This window comes from Callospermophilus lateralis, chromosome 15, assembly GCF_048772815.1.
Source record: "Callospermophilus lateralis isolate mCalLat2 chromosome 15, mCalLat2.hap1, whole genome shotgun sequence".
NCBI classification, from domain to species: domain Eukaryota; kingdom Metazoa; phylum Chordata; class Mammalia; order Rodentia; family Sciuridae; genus Callospermophilus; species Callospermophilus lateralis.
The window spans coordinates 40,642,393-40,665,391 of record NC_135319.1 but is presented as its reverse complement, the minus strand read 5'-3'; the positions used below and the strand labels follow the sequence as shown (position 1 = coordinate 40,665,391).

Below are 22,999 nucleotides of genomic sequence, written 5' to 3'. Positions count from 1 at the left end.
TCTTTTTCTCTCCCCCTCTCTCTCTCTCCTTCCCTCCCTCCCCCCACCCTCTGTCTTTGGTATTGGGGATTGACCCCAGGGATGCTTTGCTACTGAGCTATATTCCCACCCCCTTTTTATATTTTGAGACAGGGTCTCACTAAGATGCTGATGCTGGCCTCAAAGTTGTAATCCTCATGCCTCAGCTTCCTGAATTGCTGTGATTGCAGTTGTGTGCTACCATGCCTGGCTGGGATGAATCTCTTAAGCATCTCCTTCTGGATGTCCTTAATGCAGTCAGTTATCTTTACCTCTTACTTTAGAGAAAACTTGTCTTCATCCTATTCTACCATAAATAAATACCTATGGATAATTAGCCACCAGGGATGATTCATTTTCTTCTTTAAAGAAACCCAAGTTACTTATCAGAAACTTTTTTTTTAAGACACTCTCTGACAACCGTATACATTATGTTTGACAACCGTATACATTCTTCTTTCTGCTCCATGGTTAAGAATTAGGGAAAAATTCCTCTGTTTCCTTCTTGACCTAACCCTGGAGCAGGATTAGAAACTAGAAACTGCATATTGTGTTTCCTGTTCATTATAGGTTATGTGGATGTTCTTGTTCCTCCCATATGTCATGTCCTTTGGAAAGCTTTTGAATTAAAAATCATTTCCTGTGCTCCAAATGGCATCATAAGAAAAATACCTTTGGTACCTGCTGTCAGGAATGGACATATCAGAAATAAGTTTACTGGCAAGTAATTGGGTTATTTCTGAGTTTTCACACAGGACATTGTAGTGATACTAGTATGACAAAAGAAAAGCCTTATACTATCTGTCCAGCTTAGTTGCTATATATTGTGCTGATCTTCTCAATCAGTGATTTTTTTCAAAGTTTTTTTTTTTCTTTTGCAAGGACCTCTTAAATAATATATGTACTCAATATACCACCCCTGAACTGAAGTTTGTAAACCAGGATTCTAAATTGTAATTAAAATATTAAATAAAAGTATTATAATAAAACATATACAGATTTTATGTATTTTAAGTAGTAATTCTGAATGTATAGATTGTTTTGAACTTCTGCCATGTGATCTCTTCTGTTTTTATTTTGTGAATATTTATTGAGTGCCTACTGTATGCTTATCATTATATTAGATAATAGGAATGCAATGATAACTAAAAGATGTGATTTCTGCCCTTGTTGAGCTTATAAAATCAAGGGGAGTTGTACATATACAAGTAAATAAACATTTATGGTATACATGGTAAGTGCTTGATTAGGAAAAATGTAGGTTGCTAACTCTGAATGGTTAAGGAAGACTTCTTGGGACAAAGGATGTCTTGTTAATCATCTACCTATAGATTTTTATTCTATTTTTTGAAACTCTTGATTTTTATGTGTTAATTTGTAATGTATGTCTTCTGGGATTAATCTTATGTTCCATATCTGATTTTCCTATTTTAAAAGCAGTGTTAATTAGTTTTCTCTTTAGTAATCAAATCAGTGGATCTGAATTAACTACCAGCCAGAAGCTTTTCACAAGTCTTTAAGTTTGAAATTAATCTGTTTTTGAAGCAAACCTGTTTTTTCATCATTAATTTTAATTCTAGTATATTAGCATTTCTCTTAAGAAAACTTACATAGCCAATATTCACAAGATATGCAGACTGCCAATTACACCATAGTTTCTTTCCTTTTAGGAGAAAATATTAAAATATTAAGGATAAAATATATATACTAGTTCAATGGAACATGAACGATCCAGGGTCATTAAATTTTAGAGTGACTAATGTGACTTAAATGTGATTAGAAGCATATATTTATAAATTTGAATATGGGGAGGGAAACCATCGTGTTTTGTATAATTGTGGGGGGGTCTTATTTTTATTTTTTGGAAAAGGAGTTTGGCTAATGATTTTAATTGTTTAAAGCAAAATACTAAAACCTCTAGGGCCTGATAGTAAATATTTTATGCTTTGCAAGACACAGTTTTTGTCTCTCAACTCTGCTGTAGACAGCATGTAAGTGGATGGATATGGATGTTTTTCAGTAAAACATTATTTATGAAAACAGTGGGTGATATGTAGGCCACAAATGGTTGTTTGCTGAACTCTTGCTCTACGATGAAGATTTTGATCATAAAGTAGGTGCCTTTGTTTTATTTGAAAAGCCAGTGATAGAAGTTTCACTCTAGTCTCTTTCTTCCAGATGAGTACCTTAGCCACAGTAAAAAATTAATCAAAACAGTGAACAAAAAAAAAGCTCAAAGTGCTTTTGTCACTGAATAGAGTGGTGACAAAAATCAACTTTGTACTAAAAATAGTATTATTAAGTCTGTACTTAAATTGGGTTATCTGTACTTAAAAGAGTAAGCCAAAGAAGCAACCATTTTAAACATTCATAAAAGAAGAAATGTGCTAAATATATATTATATGCATTTATATATGCAGATATGGATATATTTTAGCAATTAGAGAGTATGAATTAAGAATGCATTGTATGAGAGATGCTAATATAGGTCAGTCGTAGATTGTGTACTTATTATGAAACACTCAGCTTCAGCCCCCAGTATTGAGGGTATGGGGAACGCTTGATGTTAGAGAGGCTTGTGACTCTTCCTTATGTGACCTAGGTTGACTTGACTGAATTCTAAGTCTTAGTATATTCATCTATATGATAATAATAATAGTTTCTATTTCATGGGATTATTTAAATGAGTTTGGGTACAGAAGATGTACTTGTATTTCATAATGACAGCTAACATTATTGGAACATAAAGTTTGAGTGAATTTCAAGGTAAAGTTTAATTTCATTCAAAATTTTAGCTTGCCATCTTGATATGAAGGGTAAAGACCTGACATTCCTTCTCCCCTCTCCAGGAAGGAAGTAGTAGTGGTAGAAAGTATATATGTGTTCTTATTTTCCTTTGGACTTCAGAACAAAAGGTTGAAAAACATGGAAATTTTATAAGCTGTTCTCTTTACCAAAAATTTGGACAACACATTTAATAAAAATGTACAGACATACAGATGGGTAAACTGTATACATATTTCTTATTTGTCCAAATGTTCATTTCATATTTATTGAGCACTGTTTGGAAGCTGGCATTGTCTGGGTAGATTTACACCTCTACTAGATGATTTCTTTCGTTCCTGTTCAGACGTTGCTTAGTTGATTTAGTTAGTATGTATGTGAATTTCGGGGGAAAAAAAAGTAAAGTTGCTTTTGTTATTTCCCATAGGAAACTCAGCTAGTTTAGTTTGTTAGATCAACTTTCTTTATTTCTTTTGATAATTTATTTTTCTTCTCCTGAGTAAAACATCTCTCATGTTAGTATTTGAATCATTTTGTTTTACTCCTTACCTCACTTTAGGCTGCTGCCACAGTGAGGTAAGGAGTAAAACAAAATGATTCAAATACTAACATGAATCATTTTGCTGTCTCCTTTAAGGAAAAGGGTGCTCAGTTAGGTCTTTGAGGTAAATTTTTCTCTTGAGCTATTTTGATAGCCCTCCAATTACTTAAAAACAGTTTGATACCAAATTCCTTATCCTTCCCAGCTCCTACTCTTGCCCCACTAAGATTGACTTCTTTCCTGGCCTGTGTAATTGTATGTGTATTACCAGCTTCCGCTGCCCCTTTATTGAAGGGTTAAAATATTAAAATTGTTTTTAACCCTTCACTTGACTTTTCTATTTATTTAGCTACCCATCACTTCTCCATTTTTAAAAATTTATTTATTTATTTGGTATTGGGGGTTGAGGCAGGGGCATTTGGTCCTTTTTCTGTTTTTTACTTTGAGACAGGGTTTCACTAAATTGCTGAGGCTGGCCTCGAACTTATAATCTTCTTGCCTCAGTCTCCCCAGTAATTGGAATTATAGGAATGTGCCATCACACCTCGCTTCCATTCATTCTATCACTTTACTCAAACTTTATTTCCCCATGTATTGGTTCTTGCCACAATATGATGTACAACAAAACATGCCCAAACTCAATGAATAGTGAGCATTTATTCTAATTCTTACTAGAGTGAACTGTGTTTTGGCCTGAAACCTAGACTGTTTAGCTCATCCTAGCTTCTAGTTGCACTTTGGTCCAGTTTTGAACCATGTAGTTTTCCTATTCTGTGGACCAGCGGTTCATCTGTGGCAAATATATATAAATTTTGTCTCCTTTAGTTCATGTTATTCTCTGCCTAAAATGGTCTCCATCAAACTTTACTTCTTGACATCCTTTTTACTTTCCCTCTTAATTTATTTATATTTCATTTTATTTCAAGTTAGTATTTTGTAATAAAATATTAAAAGACAAATAAAATTAACATCTGTATGCTTCCTTTCTAGATTTAGCAGTTAACTTGCTGTCAAATTTGTTTTTCTCTATTTTTATATATACATTTTCATAAATCATTTTAAAGTATAAAGCAGATATCACCCTTTAATACTTCAGCATTTGCTAAGAATACAGGCATTTTTCTAATAATAGTAGTATCATTCAAGGAATTTATAGTCCTAGAATATCATCTATCCAGAGATATTTAAATTTTCTCATTTGTAATAATTTTTTTTCAATCAATTGTTTAAAAACTGGAGTCCGGTTAATTTCATTGTTTGCATTTGTTTATTCAATCTTGTTATTCTCTTTTCCAATCCACAAACGTGTATATCTCTTCATTTATTTAGCTCTCTTTATTTTCTCTCAACAATGTATTGTAGTTTTCAGAGGTCTTTTACATTTTTAAAAAAGTCACTCCTAAGCTGAGCGTGGTAGTGTATATCTATAATCCTAAACACCTGAGAGACCAAGACAGTAGAATCCCAAGTTTGAGGCCAGCCTTGTTAACTTAGTATGAGACCATCTCAAAATAAAAAGTAAAAAAGGGTAAAGGATGTAGCTGGGTGGTAAAGTACTGTGGTACTGCAAATATATAAATAATTTAAATATATAAATAATCCCCAGTACCGCAAATACATAAATAATTTAAAAATTAAAAATTATTTGTAAATATTTTATGTTCTTGACTGTATTGTAAATAATTGTTTTTATTTTCAGTTTCTTATTGCTAGTATGGAGATATTCAGTTGAATTTTTGAATATTGAATTTTCACCCTGTGGTCTAGTTAAATTATTTAAGTACTAATTGTTTCCTTATAGATTGATTTGAATTTGAGCACACAGTCATGCTATCTTCTTGCCATATATATATTTTGTGTCGGGGGATGGTTGGATTCTGCTCCATCCCCCCCAACCCTTACCATAATTACCAGGGATTCTAATACAATATGAATTTAATGATTACAGTGGTCATCCTTGCCTATTTCCCATATCTTTGAAAGAATTAAATACTTCACCTGTATTTCAAATACTTTAACTGTAAGGGTTTTGTTTTTTGATTTTTGGTAGATGGCTTCGACTATTTGAAGAAGTTTCCTTCTGTTCTGGTTTGCTGGGTGTGTTTATTATGAATGCATACTATTGAATTTTATCAGATGCTTTTTCTGCATCAAGATGGTTAAATCAACCTTGCACTATAGAAATGAATTACACTTTAGCATTATGTGCTTTACTTTATTGTTGTATCTAATTTGCTAATATTTTGTGACAGACTGTCCATGTTCATGAGGCATGTTGATCAGTAATTTTTATTTCTCCTATTGTCAGTTTATGCTTTCAAAGTTATTCTGGCTTCAAAAAAATGAATTAAGAAATGATCCCTCTTAAATAAAGAAAATATTGATATTATTTGTTCCTGACATGTTTGGTAGAGGACCAGTAGTTTAGCTCAGTAGTAGAGGCTTGCCTAGCATATATACGCCTTGGGTTTGATCCCCAGCACTGAAAGAAAAAAAAAAAAAACTGATTCACTAATGAAATCATATTGGTTCTAGAGTTTTCTTTCAGGAAAATTTTATATTAAAATATAGGGCATTTCAAGTTTCCTGTTTCTTCTTCAGTCAGTTTTTTGTTGTTGTTGTTTTGATATTTTTTTAGTTGAGTTGGGCACAATATCTTTATTTTATTTATTTATTTTTATGTGGTGCTGAGGATCGAACCCAGCACCTTGCACGTGCTAGGCGAGCACTGTACTGCTCAGCCCCAGCCCCAGCCCCATTGAGTCAGTTTTTATTGATAAGCCATCTATGTGCTAAGATCTTTTTTATGCCTTACAATAGTAATTTGTGTCTCCTCTTTGTCAGTCTGGCCAGAGGCATATCATCTTTTTAAAAAACCTATTTCTTTTTTTCTTTCTGTTTTCTGTTTTCTTTCATTGATTTATGTTTTCTTTCACTTGATTTGTCCTTTATTTATTTTTTTATTTTATTTATTTATTTTTTTTTATGTCCTGTTTTACCAGCATCCCACAAATTTTGGTATGTTTTTAGTTTTCAGTTCAAAATATTTTCCTAAAATCCCTATCTTCTGGTTTCATCATCTGGGTCATCTCTGAATCTGACTCTGTTGATTGTTTTGTTTCTAGACACTTTGTTTTGTTCTTTGTTTACTTGCTTTTTGGTATGTTTCATAAGTTTGAGTTGTAATAAAGTATGAGCTGAAGTAAACTCAAAGCCTGTAAATGGGTACACCTCATCTTTCTGGCTATTAGTGTGGCAATTAAGTCAGTCTAATCAGGAGTTAAGCTGGAATTGAGTGTTTGTTTGTTTGTTTGTTTGTTTGTTTTAGTTACTGTAATTGCACCACAAGCCTCAGATTCCCCAGATATTGCTTTGGTTTTAGAGTAAAAGTGGGTGTCAAAGAGTTCTTTTCTAGTTCTGCTTGCCTGCTCCATAGAGGGATTTCTCTTCTCATTCTTCTCCCTCATCAGTAGTATACTTGAGTTGATTGTTACTTGGTGCTTTCAAGATTGTTAGAGGGGAGGGGAGAGAAAGTCTTCTTTTTCTTGCTCTTATTTAAATTATGTGTACCCGAATCTCAAGATGGGACTTAAGAGTTGTGCCCCTCCTCCCTCTAGGAGCCAGATTCTTCTTTGTGTCTTTAGTGTGTCTTGTGTGGAAGTGAGGTTATGAGGAATTTCCAAATATATTTTTTCTTACTGATTTTTAATTCCATTATGGACAGGGAATATATTTTATATACTTTGGATTGCTTTCTTTTGTTTGTTGGAGGGTATCTTCCCCACCCCAAAGTCTCACCATATGTATTCATGTTTTAAGAGTTTGCCAAAGAGGTGAGGGGAAACTACATGCAGATTTCGGGGCTTTCCCCTCTGGATTCCTTTCTATGATTTTTTTCCTTCCTCATTCTCTGGCCAGGCCAGCAGTCCCTATCTCTCTGACGTATGTATGGCTCCTCTCTGGTAAGATGTCTGTTTTCTGCCTGATCTCTTATCTCCTACTGCTCATGCTGATTTGGGAGTAAAATATGTTTTCTGTAGGTAATTAATTGTTTCCATGCCTTTTTTTTTTTTTTTTTTTTTTTGCCTTATTTGGGCTGCTCTCCAGTATTTTTATGTATTTGCTTTATTATATATGGTCCAGAGTTTGTAAATTGTTTTTGTCAGATGGATTAATTACAAATTATTCTGCCATATCTACCCCCAGAATTCCTCTACTCTCTTTTAATTTGGAACAACTCTCTCCTTTCTGTCCCCATTACCTTGACTTTTTATAAGTCCTGGCAAATAGTAAAAGTCCCACAATCTGGATTTCTCTGGTTGTTTTTTCATGGATGTAATTCCTTATTTCTCCTCTGAACTGGAATTTAGATCACAAGAGTTGATTAAATTCAAGTTTTCTTTTGATACGTAATGTTGTGTATATTTCCTTTTTTTGCACTATTATTAGAAACACAGCATTTAATTATCCCAGTATTGTTAATGATTACTTTGATCACTTGGTTAAGGTCATTCTCTACATTGTAAAGAGTTATTTCTCCCTTTGTAATTATCAAGTAATCTGTGGGGTGATAATCTGTGCCCTCTTCATTTTTCACATCTTATCTGTATGTCACCACTTAAAGTTTATTCTAATGAGATGTTAGATTATGTCACTTAACAAGCATTAGCTATTACTACTGTTATTTAAGTCCCTTACTCTAACCTGAAGTCCTTATGGTTTCTAGTTTATTCTAATATACCTTAATTATATATATTTTGTTCCATCTTATGGTTATAAAGATATTTACATCCCTCTTTTCTATTAGTTTTGTGTACTGAATGCAGTTGTCACATCTATGAATATGGTAGCACTTAACTAGCATATTGCATATAGTAGGCACTCAGTAATTATTTTTTTACAGGAAGTGAAAATTAGCTAAGAAACCACCAAAGGCTTTTTCTAATTAAACATTTTTCAGTCTCTGTCATTGATTAAACTTAATTATACTTTTTTTTTTTTTTTTAGGTAAATGAGAAGGCAGGACAGATTATACAGTATGATAAATTTTATATCCATGAAGTACAAGAATTGATAGACATAAGGAATGATTATATCAATTGGGTCCAGCAGCAGGCCTATGGAATGGTATGTTTCCCATGCATTGTGTGATTTCATTTTTGTATGTCATTTGCTCTAATATATAAGTAATGAGTGTTTTTGAAACACTCAAGTTTTTTCAGAGCTTATTTTTCAAATAAAAACACATTACAGTGGAGTAGCTATATTTGTAAGCAAACATCCTCCTCTTCTACCAAAGACAAAACAGAGACAGATTACATTTTTCTAAAGAAAAATGCAAATGTGACATGAATTTTCAACTCTCATTTGTTTTCTATGAGCTTCTTGTTTCTCTAATGCTGAAATACTAGAGTCTCTGATAATAGAACTCTAAGAAGGTGTTATTGTTGTGGGACCAGTGCTTCAAAATCAGAAGAAAACTCTAGGATTCTGTTTTTGATTTTTCCTTTTATGTGTTTAATTTTATTTTAGATTATTTATGTATATTCATATATTGCATACTTCTTTGCATCTAGCTAAGTGTTTAATAAATAGACAATATTCCATTAAAATAGTAGCTTAACTTTATAAAACTTTAATTAGGCACATGTAATTTTAATTTAGAAATGGGTAAATAGCTAGATACAAAGAAGCTTTAATATTTATGTTTGCTAGCCATTTTAATATACTTGAAGTCAACTTTTCTGCTTCCAGAGCAGGTAATTTGTATCTAGTGGTTATAGAAGTGGTTTTTGTTTCTTGTTGGGCACCACCTATAAGCTTTTGTATTAAACATTCTTGGCAGTTTACTCACCAGCAATTCTGGTAGTGTCTGGAATGTGTCAGGTAGAGATTTTTAAAAAAGGACAGTACTTTTTGAACTTGGTTTGCATGTTATTTTTAGGATACTCTCACTTTTAAGAATCAAGACACTGGTAGAACATCTCTCCTTTCCTTAGTACTTGACTAGGAGAGACTCATTGGGTTTTTGTTTGTTTGTTTGTTTTCTTCTCTAGAATCACTGGGAGATGAGATCAGGTTTATGGCCATTTTTTAGGTTTAGATCTATTTATTTGTCATTCAACAAATACTTATTGAGAATCTCCTGTGTAAGAGGTACTACTATTTGAAATACATTGGTAAACCAGGTACATAAGGGCCCAAGTTTTCATGGAACTCATAATCTAATGGGCAAGATTAACATTAATCAAAGCAAAAAATATCAGTGAATAATATATACTATGCAGAGAATTAAAATCAGGGAACATTGTGAAGAATATTTTTGCGGTTGGGCCATCAGAAAATGCTTGTCTGCCAAAGTATGAGTAATAGTCTGATGAGAAGGATCAGCTTTGTTAGATCAGAGTAGGGAAAATTTCAAGAAAATGAAAATCTAGTGGAAAACCATAGGTGCAAATAAACTTAACATGTTTAAAAGATAAAGTCAGTATATACAGCTAAAATATTGGGATGAAGGGGAGTCAGAGAAATGGAAATGGACTAGATCATGAAGAGGTTAGTAAATTGGGATTAGGAATTGGAATTTTATCTAATAAAATTTATTATGATAAACCATTGGTGGTAAGCGGTGGGAAGTATAATCTGATTTATATTTTTGATCACTTCATGGGCTGTGTAGAAGAATGAAGTATGGGAAATAGGGCAAAAGTGGGAGACCAGTGAAAAGGCTATTTTAGAAAACTAGGGGAGAGGGGCTGGGGATGTGGCTCAAGCGGTAGCGCGCTTGCCTGGCATGCGTGCGGCCTGGGTTCGATCCTCAGCACCACATACAAACAAAGATGTTGTGTCCGCCAAAAACTAAAAAAATAAATAAATATTTAAAAAAGAAAAGAAAACTAGGGGAGAGAGAATGGTGGGTTTGATGAAAATAGCAGTTGTGTAGACTAAAGAAGGAAATGGATTTGGAATACTTCTTGAAGGTAAATGGGACAAGTGTCAGGACAAAAATCACTGATAAATTGGCTATAAGGTGAGGAAAGAAGAGAAATCCACTAGGGTATTAAAAAGGAGTGGCAGGTGAGGTAGGAGAAAAAATAGGAGTGTTTTGAAAACCAAAACTAAAAAGTAATGAGAGCCTGTGTTGAATGCTGCTCAGAAAGAGAACAAAACTGTAGAAGTAAGCAGTGAATTTGGTTACAAGGTTATAAGTAATCTTGATAATGGCATTCTATAGTTGGGGTATTGCTAAAAAAGAAAATTGGAATATAGAAAGCAGTATCAACAACTGTGGGAATACTTTTGAGAAGGTCTGCTTTGAAGTTGAGCAAAAAAGTCAACTGGTGCCTGGAAGGGATAGTTTTTTAAACAAGAAAATAACTAACCTCAGAAAAGTTTTGAACAAGTATTTCCTTTTTCCTTTCCTATTTGAATAAAATCTCTACCCTAGGCAAAACTCTTCTTTCAAAGCACCTGTGAGAGAAGTAGAAATAACTTAATTTCTTGAGTTTTTTAACCTTTCCTCAGCAAGACTTGTTTGGGGATTCATATTTTATCTTTGAATATACTGAAATGGCATTCTACAGGACATAACAGATGCTTAACTACAGTGTAAAAGTAATTAAATTTGTTTACCACTGAGAAAAATTGTTGCCCATGATATACTACGTAGGGCACCATAGGTCTTTGAACAGCATTTTTGAAGCTGTAGTGACAAACCTTTTTAAAGAAAAACAACTTCTTAAGAAGCCCTATGTTTACTTACATATTTGTATGATTATCTTAAATACATATTTATACACATTAAACTAGTTCTAAACTCTACTCCTAAGCTCTTAAAAGAACTATAAAACCATAACAAATTTATAACTGTAAATAACACTACATATTTTTAATTCAAATTAATTTGATGTGGAGGATGATTATGTTCTGATTAGGAATTCCAGCTCACAACATAAACATTGGTAGAAAGCAGTGTAATCTAAGAGTGTCTAAGTTCAAATTCTACCTAAGCATTCATTCAGTTCTGTGTCCTTGGAGAAATCATCTGATTTCTTTAAGGTAATAGTACCTACTATATACAGTTGAGATAAGTGACCTGATCTCTCTGAAGTATTTAAGGTAGTTCCTGGCACATAGTTAAGTCTTACTAAATGGTGCTTATTACTACTGGCAGGCTGACACAGGCTGTTCGTTTGGCAGTAGTCTCTTTTTGAAGTGTCTGATAACTGTCCTCTTGCTGCATTTCTGTGTCTGCACAATAATGAAACATTTGCCTTTAGAATGAGATGTGATATTCATTTTTCTTTTCCTCATAGATTGCATCATTTAAGTATAAAGTCTTACACAATTACATCTTGTTGGATGATAGAACCATTGCAGGCATTGAAATTTCATGCAGTACTGGCTTTTTATAATACTGGGATGTTTATAATATTTATAGGATATAAATTTAAAGGATATATATTTATAGGATATAAATTGTCTTAGTTTTAAGTTTGACTAAAATTTTTTGTTATTGATCAAAAAAACACTAAATTTAAAACCATCCCAGAGCACTCATAAACTCTCTAAGCATATATCTCCTGGGCATCTACAAACCCAGTTTGAGAAACCATGTGTTGGAAACACTGAGAAAAATTGTTGCCCATGACATACTACCTAGGGCACCATAGGTCTTTGAGCAGCCAAGAGCACTGTGAATTATATCACTTGTCCTTTAACCAAAATTTATATCTGTTAATATAAATCATAAACAACATGCATTTGACCAAGTTAATAGAAATGATACCTGTGATACATTTTTTTTTTAAAGTAATTGTACTGTGGGGAAAAGGTATTGTTTGAATGTTCACTTGTCAGTTTGATAGTTCTGTCATCCAAATTCACTGTAGTATATAGTGATAGTGATTATCATATCAAATTGAATCTCATTAGGGAGCTATTTCAGCACTACTGTTTTCTGATAAGAGCAAGGCATTAAGGTCTACCTTTCTGTTCCTGGTCCTCTTTGCCTTCTCATTCTCTTAAATCTATTATATGGTTAAGACACTTGAGAATTACCCACACATTTTTCCTTTCTCTCCATTTACTGACAGACATGAAATTAAATAGGTGGTTGTGGCAGTGAAAGCTTATTCTTTATTTAATTTTCAAAGTGGATTTAATAGAAATCAGAATCCAGAATCCATGACTTTGGTTTGTTTTGATCTCTCTTTGGGAATGAAGGACTGACAACCTACTTTAAAGGTCTTCATACAATTTTTAAATAATTTTTTAGTCTATAGTATGACATCTGACCTCAGAGAGCTACTTTTTTTTGAGAATGCAACATACTTTAACAGAGAACTCTTAATGATCTCTCTTCCCAAATAAGATTATACTTTCATGGCTAGTCTTAATACTGGGTTGAATGCCATGTTGACCCTATAAATCAAGTTTTAAAGAATCTGTTTTGTGATAATATAGTGTTTGTGTATATGTATTTGTATATACATATGAATATACACATGTGCACATATGTATTTACATACTTATACACACAAATTTGTGTACTATTATTGATCAACAGTTATGGTCTTGAAATAATTTCATTGCTTCAGTGAGAAAAAGTTTAAAATATTCTTTGATAGAACATAATGACGAACAATAGTAAGAAACTTGTTTCTCTTAGTAACCATTTTATTATGTATGTTTGTATGCATACACACATCTTGTATATGTTAAATATAATAAAATTTATTTTTAAAGTCATAATTTTATATACATATATAAATATAAAGCTTTATCTTGTGCTAAATACTACAAGAAAATTATTTTGTCTTTATGCCATAATTTGTTGGGATTCTCCCCGCCCCCCCCATTACCTTTCTTTTCCAGTGAAGGACTTTTAAGAATCCATCAAGAATCCATTATGATTCCTAAATCTTAATAACTAATAGTTCTTGACTTTCCTTAAACAGGTTGATCATCGTTAATTTCAGAATCCAAAGATGCTCAAAAAGTTTTGGACTTTGGAGCACTTTGGATTTTGGACTCTCAAATTAGGTTTCCTCAATCAGTAAAGTGTATGCAATATTCCCAAATCTGGTCCCAAACACTTCAGCTAAGGGATATGTCCTTTTGTTTTGCTGAGATTTCCTAATTTTCCACCTCATCCCCTTCCATTCTCCTGTCCTTTTTCATGTCTTTCTGGTTAAATGTCTTTGTGAAATCTTTGCTTGATTTCTTTTACTCCTGCTAGTTACTATCTAGTCTGTGGTTTTGTTCCCAAGGCTCTGATTTTGATGTGTGAAAATATGCAATTGGATTCCTTTGCTTTTTATCTCCCTCTGCTTGTGACCCTTTGGCAACATAAAAGGAGCATGTATATTTTGTCTTTTTCTCTTTTTTTATCTTCTGCTATTTGGTGATTTTTTCTACTTCCTTGATTCGGTACTGACTTGCACATCTCATACCCTCATTTAACTTTGCTGTTGAATTGCTTATGAAAACACCTTAGTTAGTAGGTAACTACCGAACTCTTTGCCATTTTTCTTCCCCTTTTATACATTTTATTACTATACATGCATATCAATATATAGCGAATAAAAATTGACACATTAAGCATAAAATATAGAAGGGTCTAAATTGGGGCTATCGTGTTTGAATTACAGTGAGATTCAAGTTGTTTTTTTAAGATTTATTTTTTTCAAAAACTGGAATATGCTTATGTGAGACACATGCCAGATCCAAATGACTTTAGACTTTGTTTTGTTTTGTACCAGAGATTGAACTCAGGAGAGCTTAACCACTGAGCCACATCTCTAGCACCCCCCCCCCCCTTTTTTGGTACCAGGAATCTAATTCAGGGGCACTTGACCACTGAGCAACATCCCCAGCCCTATTTTGTATTTTATTTAAAGACAAGTCTCACTAAGTTGCTTAGCGCCTCGCCATTGCTGAGGCTGGCTTTTATCTCGCGATCCTCCTGTTTTAGCCTCCAGAGCCCCTGGGATTATGGGCATGTGCTACTTCGCCCATCCTTTAGCCCTTTTTAAAAGTTGCCGAGGCTGGCTTTGAACTTGCATTCCTCCTGCCTCAGCCTCCCAAATCGTTAGGATTATAGGTGTGTGTTCTGCACCCAACTGCCTTAGACCATTTGTACTAACAAAAATAATGGGTAAATTTGTGAGAATTTTAGCCCTTGATACCACATATGTCACAAATCTTACTTATTCAATATTAATGGTGCTATGCCTGAATCATCACTGTATTTGTGCTATGGAATTAACTTGTTGCATATTGTCTGTGGATAGCTGCCGAGATAGCAACATGACCTGCTCACCAGCAAAATAAATAAAAAGATAGACTTGTGGAACAGCTGAATAGAGAAGCTTTGGGAAGATATACCAGTATTTAACTTGCCTAAGTTGAGTTTCTTCCCCATTTAATAAAATAAGGATGTTGACTAAAGTATATTTGTACTCCCTTGTAGTTGTAGTATTTCCCAGAAAAATCCATTATTTACAACACTAATGTTTGTTTTGCTTTTTTTAAAGCTCCCTTATCATTTTTAAAGACATTAATACGTTGCAGGAATTCTTGGAGTGATCATAATGTCATATTCTTGCTCTATGCATTAGATCATCAAACATAATTTAGAAATATTTATTTCTCTTTTAACTGCCAAGACCACCCTTTTTATTTGAGTTGCCTTAATTAATGTTCAGTATTTTTTCTTTATATCTTCTCAGAGTAATTCTGTATTATGCCCCTTGTTTACAAAAACTAAAATAAAAAATCATTGATGTTTAAAGCATCCTTAGTGAAGTCCAGTTTAGATCATGAAATCCTAACTTTGAACACTTCATCTAGTCCTTTGTCATTCCACCTTCTGGGACATCAAGTAGCTGAAATTAGACACACCTTAACCCAGTTTCAAGTTGCTCACTTAAGTAACAGCTAATAGTGCTGCATATGTGGATTTAGAGCTAGTTTAGCAATAAACCTTCAGTTGACCTCACAGTTTTTTTGCCACGACCACTACCACTTTTCTTTCCTTCCAGATTTCCTTTGACAGTACTACTTTGTTGAATTATATTTGAGCTACTTTACAACACTAATGTTTATTCTGTCTTATTTTATCTTCCCCCTTCAATACTGGGAATCAAACCCAGAGAGTGCTCTACCATTGAGTTTTACCCCCAGCCCTGAAAGAAACTATTGTCAGTTATTTTCTTTCTTAGAAAAGGATTTGCATAGAGTCATGTTTGGTTATATTTATACTACTTTGGCTGTAAGTACAGTATAGTGAGAAACCTTAATTAAATCTTTGCTAATATCTTAAAGCCTCCAGTGAAATTCATCAAGGCGTATGAAAATTTAGCCAACTACAAAGTTAGAAATTCCACACAGGACTATCCTCACTTCTGATACCAATTGCCAGCTAGGGTAAGGGATGTGTTCCCCAGACTACACTCAGACTCACAGCACTCTCGGAAAACTATTAGACTGATAATTGCAGTTTACTACAGGGAAAGGATACATATTAAAATGTCCAAGGGAAGAAGCACATACAGCAGAGTCTAAGGTCCCAAAGACAAAATATCTTGCTTTTCTTTCCCGGGAAGTTATGGGTTAGTTACCTGCATTGGTGTCTGTGATATCACAAAAGATTGTTAACCAGTGAAACTCACCTGAACCCTGGTGCCCAGAGTATTTATTGGGACTCAGTCACATCCTGCTTATGTGGCTGACCTTTTCTAGAGATATAACTGGTATCATATGACCCAAGGCCCCATGGTAAATCACATTGTTATATTGTCCATGGATAAAGACCTTAGGCAAATAAAGACACTCCTATCAGACTTAGTATTTCAAACGCCTATAGATTACCTCTCAGCAGCCTAGGGCAAATACCCTATCTTTGGTTAAAATTAGTTCTTCATTACATAAGGCACCATCCACAGATTTAGTGATATATCTGAAGTTTCTAGTACTTTTCATGAATCTAAACCATATATGGAAGCATTCCAAAAGAAAGTGTACTTTCCTTTTCAAGGAAATGGTAAGCTTTCATTATAATTTCCATTATTACCTTCATAAATGTATATTTTCTTCTACTTAACCTCAGTGTTTTGTTTTTAAAAATACATAATATAAAATATCTTGTTTTTTTAACATTCAATAAATACCTCAAGATAAAAAAAAATCTTGTATTTAACTTGTTTTTGGCAAATAAAAATGAGTGGTGGCTTATTATCCTTCAGGTTGTCTCCATGTAGCATTTTAATGTGTTAAACACTTGACTTTGTCCAGATTAACCAAGGCTTTTAAAGTCAGAGATATTTTCTCAGTAAAGAATCTGAGCCATAAAATTATTTCTTCAAGATGACATCAGGTTTAGGACTAGTTTCCTTATTCTACCTAAATTCTACAAATGGGGATACTTATTTGCTGAAACCAAATTTTATTATATTCAGGCTTTGATAATTTTAGGATCACAGGATACCTAAAACAAACTGTTACACTTACATAAGGGGCATATGGGAAGGGTAAGTTTTGTTGTAGATGTATTTTCTACCTTGTTAATTCAATATTCAACTGTAGCAAAGCATATGAAATGCTACTTTGAATAGAAATAAATTTGGACACTAACATTGATCTTTCCTCATTATTGTTGCATTCTGCACTGCTGTTTTAGGATGTCAGCCATGGATTAACTGAGGTAAGTTTGGTGTAATAGTCTTGTGTCCAGAATAGATATACTGTTTTTCCAAAAATTCCCCTTTGTGTGATTAAAAAAAAAAAAAAAAAGTGTGTGTGTGTGTGTGTGTTTTTAAAAGTTGTCTATACAGATTGTTCTGTATAACATTTCAGAAGAATTTTCTGAATATTTAAACTTACTTTAGTTAACATTACTCTGTATGATGCCTTTCAATAAGATTGCTTTAAAAAATAGTTGCTCTTCTCCTTATCTTCCAGTATAAAATGCAATGTTCCCTTAGGGGGGGAAAAACTTTTAAAATTTGACAAATGGCTACCTAATAAAGCAAAGAATACTTTAGAGATGTAAAATGATTATTTCTAAAACTAATAATTGATATTTGAAATGGTCACTAAATTAAACTTTGTATAATCATCTTTTTTACTTTGTCTCATGTATTTAATGTATCAAATTTGACCTAAGTAATCAGTAGCCCTGAACCACCTTTTAATTCTTGGGAACATTATAGCACTTCTTTTCTCTGTTATAGATGTTAGGTTTTGCTTTGCTTTTTTGTTTATGTATTTGATAGTCTTTTCCCAGCATTTGAACCAATGAAGTACTTTGAGTTAGATTGAAATTACACGTTTTATATTGTTTGCTTCCTCATTCTCAAACAGAAGTAGTACATAAATCAGTTAAACAGGGCTGGAAATACAGCTCAATGGTAGGGTGCTTGCCTGGCATGCACAAAACCCTGAGTTCCATCCTAGCACTGCAAAACAAAAAAGAGAAAAAGGAAATTATTTTGAAGCCAAAGGGGACTTTAGAAATATCTAAATCTTTTTGAGTTTCAGAGAAGTAAAATGACTCCATGATCTGTAGCTAAGTTAAAACAAATACAGGATAGAAGCAAACTTTGTCACATACAAATATTGAAGAGTGATCATTGACTGTAAAATGCATGTAACTTAGCATGTGTCTTATATATTGAGAACAAAGTTGAAAGTGATTAGACAATATTTGATTAGTTTGGTTTTGGTGGCCCAAGGTGAGAGAGAGAAATAAAAATAATACAGATATAGGATAGGAAAGAGCTGGAAACAGTATCATTTTAAGAATTGTTAAGCTGGGCACAGTGGGGCACACCTGTAATCCCAGTGGCTCTGGAGGCTGAGGCAGGAGGATTGCAAGTTCAGAGCCAGCCTTAGCAAAAGTGAGGTGCTGTAAGCCAACTCAGTGAATCCCTATCTTTAAGTAAAATTCAAAATAAAGCTGGGGATGTGGCTCAGTGGTTAAGGGCCCCCAAGTTCAATTCCTGGTTACACCTCTGCCCCCCAAAAAAAGAATGGTCAGAAAAATTGGGAATGTTTCGCACAGAATAAAGACAATTGAGGGAAAGCATGGTTAGGACCTCAAATATTTAAACCATGTACACTTGCCTACAGAGGCAAAACAAAGGCAAGTGATATATAGAAATACAGGTTCAGACAATATAAAGAACTTTCTAGTCACTTAAAAAGAAGGGTATTGTTTCATATTCTTTTTTGAAAGCCTCATAGCAGAGATTATCTCAGAGCTGACACAAAAATATTACCTTGTTGGGTAGATGGTAGAAATAGTCATCCTCTAACTGCAAGAATGTGTGATTACTGATTATAATTCTTTGTATTTTTATGTACTGTTAGAATAGCATTCAGTCACTGTGTTAGGATAAATAAATGTAAAGTGTCTTAATGGTACTCTGAGATCAGCTCTCATAACTTTTAACAGCCAACAGAATAATAACACTAATGAAAAATTATCTTGAATGTTAAATGTGTGAAAATGTTCTTTGGTTCATAATTTTGGCAATGCCACTCACTATGTATCTGCTATATGAAGGATGGGGTGATTAATTTTCTGTGGTTTCAGTTGCTAGGATAGTTGTCCTAACATGTTAGAGCTGGACATAGTGTTTAACATGGGAGCTCTCAATTGTAGAATAAACCTAATTCATTGAAACTTAGAGTTAACATATGCTAAGTAAAAGATACTTGTTATTTATGATTTTACAGGCTCTTAACTATATGGTTACCTCCTAAAATTAGGAATTAGACTTATTCAAGTACTTTATGTAATTATCAGTAAAAATTCTATATTCAGAAATAAGCAACATGTTTTCTTCGTAATTCCCGAACTAGATAACTAAATAAACCAAGAATGTGATCATCTTTACAAGATATTACAGCACCCACAGCAAATATATCACAAATCACTTGAACTAATATATTGATTTTTTATTTCCAGTTGGCAGATATCCCTGTTACAATCTGTACATATCCATTTGTATTTGATGCCCAAGCAAAAACTACTCTGTTACAAACAGATGCAGTTTTACAGATGCAGGTAAAATATTGTATAATAACCTGATTTGAGAATATTTTAAAAATTGTTTTGGTGATGTTTTTAAAAAATAAATATTTGATACTTTCCCATAATCAGTAATCTTCGGGGACATTTTGTAACATTGTAGTGTGTCATTTACAGAGTACCTTGAGTAGCCAGAAAGAAGACTTGTGTACCTATGAGAACTACTTACAAAAAAGTGCTCTGATGGAGATAGAATAATTTATCCTTAAAAGATTATATGTTATTTTTTCATTATATAAATATGTGATTTTTCTTACTAGTTTACTTGATATTGTTAACTTGTTTCAAAATCTTTGTTCTCTGTCATTTATATACATAGTAAAAAATATAAATAACTAGAGATGAGTTGATATTCAAGTGGGAAGCATCTGTTTACTTGTTAGGAGGATATGAAATTTCCTTGAATAAAGTTTTAATAATAAAATCTTTTCCTGAGGTTGGTAATCGTAATCTTTTATTCCTCTCTCCTGTTCCTTTCTTCCTGATTTTTCCTGTTTTTGAGTATTTTTTTTCATTCCTAATGAAGATTTTTAGTTTATATTACATTTAATTTTAGTTTACATTATGACTTTGAAGAGTTACAGTAGATTTGCTTTATCACTTGTAAATAAAAAAGATGTTGAATTTACTCAGGTATAGAATGTATGACTATAAGTGCTAAGGATTAAGAAAACAATTAAAAAAGAGATTTGAACATTTAATATTCTAAAAAGACTTTTAAAAAATCAAAAACACCCAAATTTTTATTCTTTTCAGATAAATGAATTTGTTTTTCTAAGTCCTTCCAAACATTTTAATAATAAATAGTAGGGAGTATTTTAGAGATGTGCTCATTTTCATCACCAGATAAAATATTTTTGTAGGGTTGTATATATTAACAGCTAGTAAACCAGTATTTTTTTAAAAAAAATTCTTTCTTAAAATAATTTAATGACTTGTGCTTTAAATATGGTATATTTTGTTTTAGAACAAGATACAATGTACTTCCTTGGCCAAATTGTTTTATAGTCTCTTTAAAGGTTTGTTTTATTCTGTTTTTTTTTTTTTTTTTTTTTTTTTTGCTTCTCTCTCCATCCTGACCCTGCAGTTATTATTACATCTTTAGGAAAAAACAGTGCTCAGATTTAGCAAGATTCTGTGCTTGCTTACCTTAATAATTTTGTGAGTTCTGCATTAATATAAAAATTTTCAAAAGGGTATGCTTTATGGTCAGTTTGCTAAGTTCTTATGCTATAACTAGATGCTGTGTGAATTCAATAATTTAGGAATTATTCTTGAAATTATAGCATACCATCTAACCGATAGTAGATGTTAGCCTGTACAGTCACAGTAGCTTCTTCATAGCATTGCTATTAAAATTTTTTAATCTTTTGTTTTCTAGATGGCTATTGACCAGGCCCACAGACAGAACGTCTCTTCTCTTTTTCTCCCAGTGATTGAATCTGTGAATCCCTGCTTAATCCTAGTGGTGCGTAGAGAAAATATTGTAGGAGATGCAATGGAAGTCCTTAGGAAAACAAAGAACATAGATTACAAAAAGCCACTCAAGGTAATTTGCCAGATTCTTTTGTATAATTGGGACTTTTATTTAGAAGCTCTTTTAAGTTTTCTTGTTTTTAGTGTATCTTTGAGACTTAATAAATAAAATAATATAATTACAAAATTTATAAAAACCTGTGAATTGCTGAACTCTTATTAGTAATATATAGCATGTTACAAGGCCTCCACAATTTACCATATTTTCTTACAGTTTATTCAGTGTTTGGGTTTTGCTATTTTAGGTTATATTTGTTGGAGAAGATGCTGTGGATGCAGGAGGGGTACGAAAAGAATTTTTTTTGCTCATCATGAGGGAATTATTGGATCCTAAATATGGCATGTTTAGATATTATGAAGATTCCAGGCTCATTTGGTTTTCAGATAAGGTAAAATATCCAACCATCTAATTTACTACTTTGTATATATGTGTAGATTAATCAAATTACCCCAGAAACAGAGTTATTACTGAATTCCTGACATATTTTGTTCAGAGATCTGCTTTAATACAATTTGAAAAATTTTAAACTATTAGATTAAGAGTTGTCAAAACACATTAATGCTTACCATGTATTTCAGATTATACAAAATTTAATAAGGAATGGTTACCCTGAAAATAATGTTGACCTTTTCCTTCTGTTTACTTCAGTTTGGGAATTGAATCATAATTGCTAGAATAACTTTTCTTCTGGGAAGAGCTAATTTATCATCAGAGGTTATTTATGTTTCTTTTTGGGAAGAGTTGGCAAACTATGGTATATGGGCCAAAATCTTGCCACCACATATTTTTATAGATAAAGTCATACTCATTACCTGTTATCTGTGTCTGCTTTTGAGCTATAACAACAGAAAGAGTTCAGCAGATATAATCCAACAGAGCCTAAAATAATTACATCTGGCTCTTTTCAGAAAAAAATTTGCTGACTTATGATTAAGTAAAATGAATGGTTTAGTTTGCCACAACTCAGTTAAAAGGTATTTTAATTGAATATTTATGTCATAAAAATCTTTATTATTTAGTTTTTCTTCCACTGGCTGTCTTGTGTGATAATAACAGTCATTGATGCTCAGTACCTGAGCATTAATTTTTTAGAGGTTGCAAATATTGCTACTGTGATTCTAATATTTCTTTTTTATTTCCTAATTTGGATATTTCTATATAGAGAAATTTTCCTACACTGTTTGATTCCTTAGTTCCAGTAGGTTGAGTTGATTCTCAAGTTGGTATGGAAAAGGGTTCTATTTAGTTACTAATCTTTTAAAAGAATAAGTCTGGGGGCTGGAGTTGTGGCTCAGTGATAGAGCGCTTGCCTAGCACATGTGAGGTACTGGGTTCGGTTCTCAGCACCACATATAAATAAATAAAATAAAGATCCATTGACAACAATATTAAAAAAAAAATAAGCCTGTTCATTAGGGATCTCAGTGTTGATAATTCATTTTTTGGTTTATTTTCAAGTACTACTTTGTTTTCATGGATTTCAATATATTTGGTATTTTTTAATACATTGTATATGTTATTTTTATTAATGCTCATATTTTCCTGTCTTTGTCCAGGATTTGTTGCTTAGTTCTAAACTAAACTAAATTGTTGCTTAGTTCCCTTGAAGTAATTTTAGTACTTCTCGGCAACCCCTTGATGCCGGGTGTACTTGTTGGACAAGCTGTTCCAGACTTAAACATTTATTATCTAACAATACTGCCAGTATTATGATTAGCGAAAAATTTTTTTTAAATTGTTCTTTTTGTCCTTATCCTATGTGCTAATAGATACACAGCTAAAGAATGTTTTGATATCACTTGAAATTCTTATATACTGGTTATTCCACCAATAAAAACATTTAAATTGTGTTTTATTTTCAGGGATTCCTTGTTTAATTTAGTTTTAGAAGAAGATAAAATATTTATTTAGTTCCAAAGTTAAATCTATAAAATAAGATATTAAAAAAGTTAAAATTTAACCTATTTACTCCCTATAAACTAGTTTAAAACTATAACTTAGTTTTAAAATAAATTTTGTGAAT

At 32.6% G+C, this 22,999-nt stretch overlaps 1 protein-coding gene across 5 annotated transcripts in view; it reads left to right on the top strand.

Annotated features, from left to right (window-relative positions):
• Window positions 1–22,999, top strand: part of Herc4 (HECT and RLD domain containing E3 ubiquitin protein ligase 4) — a 183,922-nt gene that overhangs the window by 80,988 nt on the left and 79,935 nt on the right. For 4 of the 5 annotated variants that reach the window (XM_076834176.1, XM_076834173.1, XM_076834172.1 and 1 more), the window contains exons 16-20: window positions 8,351–8,470; window positions 17,025–17,048; window positions 19,317–19,415; window positions 20,821–20,988; window positions 21,221–21,364. In XM_076834176.1, coding sequence (XP_076690291.1) covers window positions 8,351–8,470; window positions 17,025–17,048; window positions 19,317–19,415; window positions 20,821–20,988; window positions 21,221–21,364 — 555 coding nt within the window. The remainder of the gene's footprint in view (window positions 1–8,350; window positions 8,471–17,024; window positions 17,049–19,316; window positions 19,416–20,820; window positions 20,989–21,220; window positions 21,365–22,999) is intronic. The other variant, XM_076834174.1, reaches the window with a different exon arrangement.